The following is an 11,951-nucleotide window of genomic DNA, read 5'->3' as shown; positions in this document are numbered from 1 at the left end:
AGGGTGAAGCGAGCCTTTCTGATGCCAGTCCGATAAAACAATCTGTCTGAATACAAAGGAGAAGGGAAGCTGAGCTGGAAAGCAAATCATTAGGCATGTGCAGCATAGTAATTACAGCAGAGGCCTGCACTTACTGATCTCAGTTTCTCCCACCGGCGTGTTTACATATTCAGCAACGCCAGGGAGGCGTTTGCTTGTTTAGTTTTATCAAGACACAAAAAGAAAAATACCCGAGGACTGAAGGTCACGAGGGTTACGCCGCTTCCTTTAATCTGCCTTTGTAGTTTGGACCTCAGGCCCTTTGTAAAAGCTCAGAAAACAAAGATTTTATTACAGTTTCTCATATCTGCCAAGACACATTTATAGAATCCATCCTTTTCTCATATCTGAACACAAAACCTTTTACAGCAAAAAACCTCACGAACCTGTCAAACAGCTTCATCTGTTCAACACCAAACAAAGGTTTCAAATCAAGAAAGCAAGCACTCGAAATAATGCCACTGAGCATTTCACATGTCGAAATATTTAAATGGTGTATATATAGCAGCTGGTTTAGCGTAGTGGTAAGACTACACGCCTTTGAAGCGGGAGTCGCAAGTTTGATTCCCAGCTGGGACATCTGTATCCCGTAAGGGTGCTGGGCTAGAACACCCCCCCCCCCCCCATGCTAACTGAGCCTACTGAGATAATTATAAGGTTGTACTGTAACCCTGGGCTACTACTGGAACAAGAAAGAATTGGTGGGCAATTGGTGGAATGCTACTGAACAGGATGAGGGACCATTGATGGTGAAACAACTAGTAGCTCAGTGTTCCAACATTTGGAAGAAGGGACTGCTTTCACGGATTGACGAGGTACAGCACACATGCTACCGGCAAGGGGGAGCCACAACAGGTTAGCGGGGAGAGATCATCCCCCACCCAAGACTTGGTACCAAGCCCTAATTGCGATCATGATATCGGCTATGGACATAGTGTCTGCTGTTTGGGAAGATGAAGCCCAAGCTGGGCTCTTGCTAGAACCTCAAGCTCTTTATTCACAAACCAATTGTAGCTCAGGAAGTAAAGCATAGAGGATAGTTTGATTTGATTTCCAACACAGGATGCAGAGATGTTACACACACTCCTCAGGAATAGTTGAGGAAAAATGTGAGCAGAGTTTTTGTAGCATACAGTATTTGGAAAATTTGTCCCAGACCCAGCGTTTGGAATTGTAGATGAAATCAAGGCACCACCTTCATCAACCACCAAAAAAAAGGATTTGATTTAAATGTCTCTCTTAATGCTCATTTTAAAAAAAAGTAAAGCTTTATGGGCTTTTGTTGCCTCTATGTTCTGCTGTGCTCCTACATTACGTAACAGAGCGTTGCTCCGAGCGTCGTTCACGTGTTTGGTTCGTCTCGGTGTCAGCAGCAGTTTGTGCTGAGCTGCAGAGACGGAGAGGAGGGCTGTGCTCAGCCATAAAACAAGAGATCAGCTCGAGCAAAGCGTGGCTTGTCCTGAGGCAGGAAGTGAAAAGACGGACTGAAGAGGAGGAGGAGGAGGAGTAAAAGATAGTTTGAAGTGTAAAGAGGCAAATGTCAGGCTGCTGTGTCTTTATAATTTGGTTTAAAATGACATTTTTACATTAAAAATTGTTTAAACCCAACAAAGCATTGGGGTTTAAAAAAATTCTTACCCATTTTTGACTTTTCTGACTCTGACCTTGTCCTTTTGTTGGAAGGAACTTAATATGGAAAAGTTAAACAAGTAAATCATCGAAAGATCAAAATGAACCAATGAAAATGCAAAAGAAATGCTCATGTGATGATCACAGCTGTCACTAAAGGTCTGGTTACCATTTCTTTCACTGGAACATCCAAACAGTCCAACTGAAGTTCAACGTTCGGATTTCTCAGACCATTTGAAGGAGATGGAGTTTACGCACCTGGATCTGTCATACTAACAGTCTCTTCTGATTAAATGCTGAAAACTTCCATTTTCTCATATTCAAATGGCCTGAAACAGCACAGCTGCACATGCAAAAATAACGCCATCGCTATGCCACTACCGCCGCCACCGTCTCCGACTGCCAGGCTTTTTGAGCAGGTGAGAACAGCAGCCCGATGATGATGATGTGACGAAGCAGAGGTGTAAAAAACTCCCAAATATAGACGCCATCTCTGTGACACGAAGGCTATTTCTATCGAAATGAGTCAAACGGAGCTTCAGATATAAACTGTTGAACATAAGCGATGCAGCAGCTCGCGGCCCACATGTCCTCTACCACCAAGGAACAACAACTGAGACGATCAGTGCAGGTCTATAAAAATCAAAGCCTTACCTGATTTAAGTTTGGCCCGGCTCACCTTCAGGGTCACCTTCTCAGGGCTTACTGGACATTTTTAGATCATTCCCTGGAAGACCTGTTCAGAAAGCTGTCAATGGTAAACATCAACATTTGGTTGAAACTGAAGAAGCTGACATGGCTTTCATGTGGAGGATCCTCTCTGGTGATGAGAGCCGCGTCTTCAGCTATAATTGAGTCGGTTTGAGCAGCTTTGAAGCCAGATTTGATTCCGTTTGAGTTCATCTTCTTCCCGAAAATGAAAATCAAGCCCATCGCAAGTTAACTAGTGATGACAATGGGACTTCTGAGAATAGCAGCCATGCTAAGAAACCACAAACAGAGACCACCAGATTTGACCCAGCCTTACGATGCAAGCTCAACTTTTGGATTTGGTTATCTGGCGTCACTTTAACATCTGGAGTCAGGCTAAGCAGTCATAGAAAGGTGGTTATTATCTTGACAAGAGTCTGTTCACATGAAAGCAACCGCACCAGCAGCATCTGACCAATCAGACACATGGACAGGTAGCAGCAGAGCCACTGATCAGCGCTTTAGACTGTGTAAAAACTGTAGTCCTGCCTTCACACTGATGCCCACAAAGAAAAAGAAAGATGTTACAATAAAGAAGTTAACATTACTGAAATTAAACTCGCATCTTACTTATTGGTTACAAATACTTTTTAAGACTTGGAGTGAAATAATCTCCTAGGATCCTCTTCTATTAAAGAAAGTTTGTCTGATTTGGATAAGAGTTTCTGATCATTAAACTTCAGATACCAGCAGCTAAATGTTTTCAGTTGTTTATCAGCCGAATGACTTAAAGTCTGAGAATAAAGCTCTTCAGATGGTAATTTGCCAAACTCACTACCTGCCCTGCAGCATGAACCATTTTGCTCCTGCAGGAGCAGGAATGAAATTTCGGCACAAATGACATTATTAAACTTGGTGAAGCTGAAAATCATTCATGCATTTCCAGTTCAAAACAAAGACGAGGCTTCAGTTTAACAGACTTTTATTATATAACTTTAACGATTTAGTAATTAATTAAGAGGAAGTGCAGGCATGAAACCAAACAGACCGTTTCCTTAAAAGCTTTTTAAACATTTCAGTCCAGTAACAACAAACACAGACGGACAGTCAAAGCTGCACTAGGCCACTCCAGCACTGCTAAAGGGTCAATTCACACAAATCACAACTTATTATTAATAATTTTAATATTATTTATTATTATTCTCATTATTGAGGACAATGCATAGACCTTGGCAAAACTTAAATCAGGTTTTTGACTTTTTTGGACCCATGCGCAATTTTTATATGCACCAAAACCTCCTCAGGCTGCCTGTTTTGGAAATTCCAACCTTTTCTCTTAGATTTTAAAAATTTGTTGTATATTTTAATTCTTTTTATTTTCATTGCTGTTTAATATAGCTTTCATTGTATTGCAAAGGCTGAATACAATGGCTGAAATAAACTGTAATTGCCCTTTAGCTTTCCAAATTCATCATTATACAAACCACTGAACTGTTTTTTTTCTGGGCTCAGCACCAGCATCGGTGGTATAGAGTTAGCTAGTGGTGCTATAAATATTTCCAAATATTTTTCCTGAAATGTAAAAATATTCTTGTGCTCAAAGACGTTCTGGTCAAAATTAAAATCACCAGGACTGACAAAACTATTCAAACCAATTTTTAAAGGTCAAGTTTCTTATGCTTAAGACACAAAACACTTTCGTTTATCACTTAGCCTTAAATATCAGGAAATTGAAAGAAGTAAGTCAGCACTGACTAACTGCCGTTTACTGGGCTACATAGCCCGACTGAATCACCAGTAGGCTGACAAATGATCATTTTTAAAAGTAAAGAAGAAATGGAAAGAACACAGCCCACCCTTGTTATGAGTGTTGATGTTGCATAGTTTGTCCACCAGAGGGCACTCTGCAACGTCCCTGCTGGCAACACGTGTTTGGAAAGCTACAAACAAGAACCAGCTGATCCAAACAGAGCTGAGTGTGACTGAGTTAATAACTAAACAAATTTGATAACTTAATTTAAAAAAATTAAGTTGTATGACTACTATTGCCAGCAGGTGGTGCTAATGAATTGACAATTGAAAAAAGTAGACCTTAAAAAAAAAAGACTTTTGAAAGTTGATGACAGGGGGCTGGCAAGGAAGCAATAAAAGTGGTGGGAAATTCTTTTAGACTTAAGTCAGAAAAAAATACAAACTTTAAGAATTTAAATGTAAATTTCTTCCCAAATATACATTACAATGAGATATGATGACATCCCTAGATTAAAGGAAATTGTAAATGTGCCTTTTTTATATAAATTTGTCAAGTTTTTGACTGGCAAAATTTACATAAATCTGCCATCTGCATTTCTGATGAAACTCATGTTTGGGATGTAAATTTTCCTTTACTACCATAAATATTGTAGATTTTTTAAAATAAATGTATTAATAGGGTGTTTTCTCAATTGCAAGGGTTTTGCCTTTTGTAAAACTCCCAGCATTAAAAAGTAAAATCAACCCCCTCAGCTATGCCATTTAATCCCCTCCCCTCTTCAGTGGTCCTAATATCCTATCACGTATCCCAGAAGCTTTATATTTATAGCTTAGTTCAGCATTTTCCCGTCACCTGATTTTCAAAACTCTAAATAAATGTGTGATTTGGTTGAACTGACCCTTTAACTTTCCTTTATTTATATTATTATTTATTTTTTTAAATCCTTCTATAATGTGACATAAACACTGATAAACATCTTTTTAATCGGTTGAACCTTTTCCTTTATTTGGAGAAAAACAAACTCCTGACACCGCTGAATGAAATGTGCTTGACTCTGGTGAATGTGCAGCTTGTTATCTCCATCAGCGAGGACAGGACGCCCTCGTTTCTAACTGTGAATCTCAGCTTAGTGCAGCTTCATATTAAATTTAAATAATTTAAGTAGAAAAGGGAAGAACAGACGGACATAAATAACAGCTGAGTAATAACTAGTAAAATTAGACTATAAAGTGCATCATAGCAAACAGCCGTGCATGCAACTGGAGGAAAATAAATTATGTTATGACTGAACAGGAATAGAAAAGTAGTACAAAAACAGTAGAAAAAAGTGGCCTCATATAAAGATATTATACTCTATACCATACATCAATAAAGCTTATTTAAACTCTAACGTAATGTTCAAATTATAAACTATCTTTGTGGCTAGTCCAAGTGTGGATCTCCAAGAGGAGGAATAAATAAACACAAACCATCTCAGCTCAGTCCAGTTGGGGTAAGTGCCCGTTAAAGACCTACAGAAAAAGAACCAAAGACACTTCTTACTGAAAATAAACCCAAAGTGGCCGCCTGCTTCCATCTCTCTGCCGTGATGGGTGAAACCTTACCAGAAGGTTTGTTCTTCTGCTCGAGCACACACGTACTTTAATTAGTGTTTGCAAAACAAGGGGAAAAAGAAAGATTAACAGCTGAGGTGAAGTCAGGCAGCTCCCGTCACACCCTGAGGAGATCTGAGGACACAAACACAGGAGGACGACGTCAGGCCAGGACACAATTTTTGTCCTTTTTAACGCTCTGAATTCACCTTATTTGGATACGTGACACAACTTAAGGTCCTAAATAAGCTTTTCAAAGTCCCCAGATTCCATTTATCAATTTAAAATGCATTAATAAACAGTATTAGCACTGCTGCATCACATCCAGCCCACACACCTACAAAAAAGGACTCTTAAACCAAAGTTTCATGTCCTGGTTTAAAATAAAAGTAAAGATCAACAGTACACACCTCCAGTGCCCTCACGTGTCCTCTGTGTCACCTCTTCTGCTGTCTGGTTGCACTTATGAACAGTTTGTTCTGTTGGGAGACAAACAAACATCAGCTGCAAATAAAATGTCAAGAACAGGACATTCACAAAAACAGCTCAGAAAAACAAACAGAAGAGCAAATGTTTAACTCGTGCTGAGCTTTTAGACAGCATCAGCTACGAGGCTAATGCTGATGGAGTCAAAAGCTGCAGTTCCTCTAACGTCCACTTGAGGCTCCAACAGCGAGCCAGTCCCCAGGGTCCAGTTTTGACCTCTGGTTTCATCCTACAGCAGGTGGACTTTGCTTTCTAACTCAGTTGAGGCTAAAATTCCAGATGTGGCTGCTGCGACTGACACACTTAGACTCAAACTCCAGCGCCTCAGACTGCAGCTGGCATCGGCAGTGCTTGTTCTGCTCTGTAGATCTTCTGCAGGCTCGAGGGCCTCATGAAGCAGGTGGGGCAGAACAAAGTCTTCTGCCGCCAGCTGCAGTTACAAGACGATGGAGTTTGGGAAGAAATCCACTAGAGAGACAGCCGTTTAAATGAATCAAAGTACGACCTCTTTATTAACTGAACCATTTAATAACACATTTAAGGAAAAGACACTGGACATGCACTTTTGATTTTAATTCATCTCTTTAAAAAAAAAAAAAAACAGATTAAAATGTTTTAATATCTAGTTAAACTGCTTCTTTGGCCTCGCTGTGTGTAGCATGTGGAAACGTCCCTCTACTTTCACACACGCCTTTAAACATCTGCAAAAAGCTGCAACAGTGACCCCTGCAGGCCAAGCAGCTCCTCACACTCCACCTCATTGCTATGTTTTTACCTTGTGCTCTGGACATCTCATTGAGAAGTTCTCCTCATTGAGGACACAGCCTGGAAAAACAAAAGCAGGACATGAAATAACCAAAGGAAAGTCAGTACTGAGCGTCACCGAAGCGCTGAACTCGTACCCGACTGGATGGCACATCTGTAGTGATAATTCCTGGGGCAGCCCTTCTGGAAACAGCCCATTATTGCGCCTGTTTGCTGGCAGGTGGAACAAATCTAAAAAAAAACAAAAAAGAAAAAAAATATTTATATATTTATTCTGGCTCTCTAATAGAGTAGCTTTGCATGATTAACAGTTCAGAATAATGCATATTTGTCAGTGCTGGCTCTCAGTTCATCCTCTGTCTGAAACAGACATCTCATCTCCTCCCCACTTTAAGCCAGCTTTCTTCTGATTGGCTGTGTGTCGGGGATGACCCCATGAGGGATATCCACTCTTTATGACATCACACAGAGCCATGAGCAGAAAAAAAAAAAATGTCTCTACCTCAGTGTTTGGGCTTTAAGGGGCTACTTGCTCATACACTGACCTCATAATGTGAAACTGAATGTTCATAAGAAACACGACCATCCTTGGGACGTTCAATAGATTAAAAAAAGAAACTGGTGTGATAAGGATCATATGTTCTCAGAGCGACACCTCTGTGTTCTACAGCATTCATCCCAGCTCTAGCTCTAACTCACCGTTTCCTGTGCGAGCCGCGCTGCCTCCTCCAACCCGTACAGCTTTCCTCGGATAAGGAAGACGCCGGCAGACCAGATGCCGCAGTCCTCGTGGATCCAGCACTCATCCAGGTGAAGAGGCACCTTTGGAGAGGCGTTGCCATCAGCAGCTCTGCTGTCGTCTGAGGGATTTACCCCTCGGCTTTTAGAGAGTCCATTTAGCTCCTCCTTCTGGGCATCCACGCTGGGATAGTAGGGGCCGTGAAGGTCCCCAAGGCCCATGATGTTGGCGGTGTGGCCGCACAGGCAGCAGAACAGCGATGACTCGCACCGGCTGTCTGAGCTGAGCCGACCCGGCTGAAAACAGGAAGTGTTGGGGACGAACCCAGACAGAGACTTGCAAGCAGCCCGCCGGCCTCCTCCGCTGCTCCGAACAGTTGCCTCCTCCTCCCGGTAGTTGACCACGGTGCACGCTCGCCGCTCCAGGTGAACAAACGGGGAGAAACCGTCCGATTTCTTCTCCTTTTTGTCCTCTTTAGTGTTCACATATTTGAGCTTGATCTCAGGCTCTCTCGGAGAAAACAGAGACGAAGGCCCAGTCTGACGGTGGCATTTCCTCCGCCACCTTGCGACAGTTTTTTTGTTTGCCACCGCACTCCTACAGGCTGAAGCATTCGGGTGTGGTGACGACGATGGTGGCGGGATCCTACGGCTCTGTTTTGTTCTTCTTAACTTCTTTGTTTTAGGAACCGCAAGCGGCTTCTTTCGTTTGTGATTGACGGTTTTTGCATTTGAAGCTTCGCGCTGATGCTGATGCTGCGTCTCAATCTGCGGGGACTTCCTGTCTGTCCCAACATCTGCGTCAGACTCCTCTGAGTGGCTTCTTGCTCTTTGTGGCGACTTCACCGCCAACTCGTCTGAGCTAGACACCCTCAAGACGTAGTCCATCACGTCATCAGAGTCGCAGCTCTCGTTGTATATACCCACAGCGTCGTGTTTGACTCGCCTGCTCAAGCTATGGCGAGATACGTTACAGGTGAGCGGTGGTATTTCCGAGGCCGGCTTTCGTATCCTAGCGCTGCGGCGGACTTCGCTTTGCGGCACTTTTTCGCTCTCACTCTGAGGAGGAGGAGTCTTTTGGTAGCATTTATTTTTCTTCTTCTGATCAGTGACAGAAACTTCAACAACGTCGCTGTCATCACTGGAAATGTCGACCGCAGATTCAGCGGTGTTGCCGTAAACGGCACCGAGGTCTGACAGGAGGACGACGGGCCGGGTGTGATGTACAGGAATGTCCACCGAGCTGTCCGAGGAATCTTCCGAGTACGAGCTGTCAGGGCTGGGTGAGCTCAGAGGCTGAGGTAGGTGGTAGCACCCTCGCTCTTCGTCGAGCGAGGATGCAGCGGGGGACAGGGGCTCCACCATGTGTGTCACACCTTCCTGCATGAAAGAACCGCATAGGAGCGGCTCCTTCGCAGAGGACACGAGGAAGATGACATCAGAGCCGCTGTCACTCTCCTCTCCGCCGCTGCTTTCAGGAACGGGGCCGCCGCTCTGCTCGGGTCCATAGAAACCCCGGTGCCACAGCCCGCCGTGGACTCCGTCGTGGTACAGATCCAGCCCTGGACCAAGCGTCGAGTTCATGTAGCCCCCCAAAGACTCTGGGCCGTCCTCCATGTCCCTGCAGCGCACGGGTGCTCCTGGCTGTGTGGAGAGTGAGCTGTAGGAGGAGGAAGAGGCTCTGGATCTGTACGAGGAGGGGAGATCTGTGCTCACTGGGCGTCTGTGGTACCACTCGGGCTTCTTGGCCAGGTCCATGGCTTCGGCGTGGCTGCGGGTCAGCGGGTTGTAGCTCTTTGACAGGTCCATCGCCATGAGAGGAGGATCCTGGGAGGACACATCCATCACTGCAACACACAGACGAGTGAAACCTTGTGATCCAGTTAGCACAGCCTCCCAGTGATTAAAAAAAACAACAACAACCCAAAACACACACTGAAAACTGAAAACAGTCACCAGAAAACCAGAGCAACTGAAACTTTATGAGCTGTTGTTACTGGGTAACAAATATGTTAACATTTAAAGCCGTGCACGCAACTTAAAGAATATTTATGGAACAGACAAAAACAATCAGTTAGGGTCACATGACCTGTTTATTGTTAATATGAGCTTACAGGTAAATGGTATAATAAATTAAAACTCAAAAAAATTGTAGAATAACAACCTAAAAATGTATCAGAAAATATACAAACGCAGATATGCATAGACCTTTACGGCATGAACACATTACGATAAATCGATGAAAAATTATTTTATTTTTTAAAATTTCTGATGTCAGTCTCCTGGATTATCAACAATAATGATTGGTCCACAGTGACACTGTAATCCATCATGCAATTACACTATTCTTCTTTTTGCCTTTGTACAGCTATGACTGATTACAGACTGAGCTTGATGCATTTGTGTTTTGAATTTTTGAATCATTTCCCCCCAAAAGCCACGCAATCAATGAAGTTAGACATGAAGTATCATTCCTTTTTTTCTTAAATTTGCATTTTGTTCATTTTTTTTTTTTACCCGTGATAATCGTGACATGAAAACAAGCTCCTATCCAAGAAATATAAGACGATAAAGGATTTAGTTTCACAGTATCGTCCTTTCTAATCAAATTTCGATCAAGCTGTAGATGTAGCTTACTATTATTTTATTTATTTAGCCGGACAAGCAGTAAAATATAAGCTACTTTTAAATAATACACAGGAAAAAATGTTAATATCACAATAATTTATATCTGATGATTAAGAATATGACTTGAGTGACTGGTGGATGAGAATAAGCCCCAACTAATTAATCGATAAGTTGTGTCAGCTTTTCCTCTAACAGGTAGGCCCGTTCGCTCAGATGCCTCCTAAAATCTGCCTGTTACATATGTTTTGCTGTTGTCAAACAGCTGGGGATCTTACCCCTGAGGTGTCGGCGGTTGGGGCGGACCTCCCCGATCCTGACACTGCGGACTTTAGGGTGACACCTTCCCCGGAGCAGCGCGAGTAGCGCGGTTAGCTAACGCAGCTCTCCAGGCCCATGGCCCGGACGGGATGTAAACAGCAGCGACGCCAGCCCCAGCTCATGCTAGCCGGACAGCAAGCCGACGTCGGCCCGCTACGCTGCTCCGAAACGCAGCCGATACTTGACGCGACGATGACCCGTGAACATTTCCGTGGAGGTGAAATCCACCAGGTAAACCCCGACCTGCTGCTACCATCGGTATTTTAAAGTTGTCATCATGGACGCCTCTTCCCTCCTTAGTCAAGCCACCGCGAAATACAGCGGAAGAGAAGGCGGCGTCTTCAAAATAAGAGCTTCAGGAAACCGTCAACATCTGTTTGTATTTCAACGCCCGACTTTCGACTTTGTGTCACCTCTGCAGTCACAGCGAGCTCAGCACTTCTGTTTTGTTTGATTGAAAACTTTGTTTGTAATCGTGACTTCACCAAAATATGTGTCACTTTTGTTGTTTTGATCATTTTCTTTTTTAGTATACTTATACTGAAGACTCATTTCACACTGACTTTACCAAACTACTATCCCATATCACCCAGAACACCTTAGCCTATAGAAATTCATGAACATCCCCCAAAAAAACTAAAAATGTGCAGCTCTATGGGAGATTGTTTCTGCCACTTTTGTGGTGAAAACTTTTGTGGAAAAAAATGTGCTGGAAACAAATTTTCCTAAAGTATAGAATTTTACATATTTTTAATTTATTGACTGCATTCTTTTCAATAGTACTATGTAAAATGATGTTCATGGTTCACAAATGGGGCTTTTATTGTGAAATATTCACTTGGAAATCACCTTTAACTTTCAAGTATCTTCACTCGCTACTTCTAGCATTCACGTTCTGAACTAGATTCTTATTTACTGCTGCATCTTCACAAGATGTCAGAATAACTTAATGAAAAAAAAAAACTGTTACATTTTTATCGATTTATTTTTGATACAAATTATTGCCGGTTTTTATTTTAATTAGAGGCTAAATAACAAAACATGTAGCTCCATGATACGGAGGACCACAACTGCCAAAATAAAAGTAAATGAGTTGATAAAAACTTCTTATATACCGTGGTCCCTCTCTATAACGTGGTTCACCTTTCGCGGCCTCGCTGTTTCGCAGATTTTTTTTGTGCATTTTGCATGCTTTCTTTTTTTTCTTTTTTCTTTTTTTTTTTACAGCGCATTGTGTTCTGCGTCCTGATTGGCTGTAGACCATTGTCAATCAATCTCGTGCCGTGTCTCCTGTCCAGTCTAGAATGCGTTCA

The 11,951-nt window shown here is 42.6% G+C and overlaps 1 protein-coding gene across 3 annotated transcripts; it reads right to left on the bottom strand.

The window, feature by feature from the left end:
- Positions 1 to 3,323: 3,323 nt before the first annotated feature.
- Positions 3,324 to 11,002, bottom strand: LOC116314243. Of its 3 annotated transcripts, XR_004199011.2 has the most exons (7): positions 10,596 to 11,002; positions 7,654 to 9,539; positions 7,092 to 7,185; positions 6,965 to 7,014; positions 6,114 to 6,182; positions 5,716 to 5,838; positions 3,324 to 5,622 (listed from the first exon to the last, which is right to left on the bottom strand). XR_004199011.2 is itself a non-coding variant. In XM_031732207.2 (6 exons), the coding sequence occupies exons 2-5, from the start codon at positions 9,535 to 9,537 to the stop codon at positions 6,141 to 6,143; spliced, it is 2,070 nt and encodes a 689-aa protein (XP_031588067.1). In that variant the 5' UTR covers positions 9,538 to 9,539; positions 10,596 to 11,002; the 3' UTR covers positions 3,324 to 5,838; positions 6,114 to 6,140. The 3 variants fall into 3 exon arrangements, 2 of the variants coding, with proteins under 2 accessions (XP_031588067.1, XP_039466552.1); XM_031732207.2 differs by having other exon boundaries at positions 3,324 to 5,838; XM_039610618.1 differs by lacking the exon at positions 10,596 to 11,002 and having other exon boundaries at positions 3,324 to 5,838; positions 7,654 to 9,655.
- Positions 11,003 to 11,951: the final 949 nt, after the last annotated feature.

This window comes from Oreochromis aureus, linkage group 4 (genome assembly GCF_013358895.1).
Source record: "Oreochromis aureus strain Israel breed Guangdong linkage group 4, ZZ_aureus, whole genome shotgun sequence".
Lineage (NCBI taxonomy): Eukaryota > Metazoa > Chordata > Actinopteri > Cichliformes > Cichlidae > Oreochromis > Oreochromis aureus.
This window is presented reverse-complemented; position numbering and strand designations above follow the sequence as displayed.

What these genes read in the sequence shown, in the direction of transcription:
- LOC116314243 (XM_031732207.2), bottom strand. Translation starts at nt 9,537, where the DNA reads ATGGATGTGTCCTCCCAGGATCCTCCTCTCATGGCGATGGACCTGTCA. An exon ending in CGCGGCTCGCACAGGAAACG is followed by an intron (nt 7,186 to 7,653) that starts GTGAGTTAGAGC and finishes GTTTTTTTTTAG; the next exon opens with ATTTGTTCCACCTGCCAGCA. An exon ending in TGAGATGTCCAGAGCACAAG is followed by an intron (nt 6,183 to 6,964) that starts GTAAAAACATAG and finishes GTCTCCCAACAG; the next exon opens with AACAAACTGTTCATAAGTGC.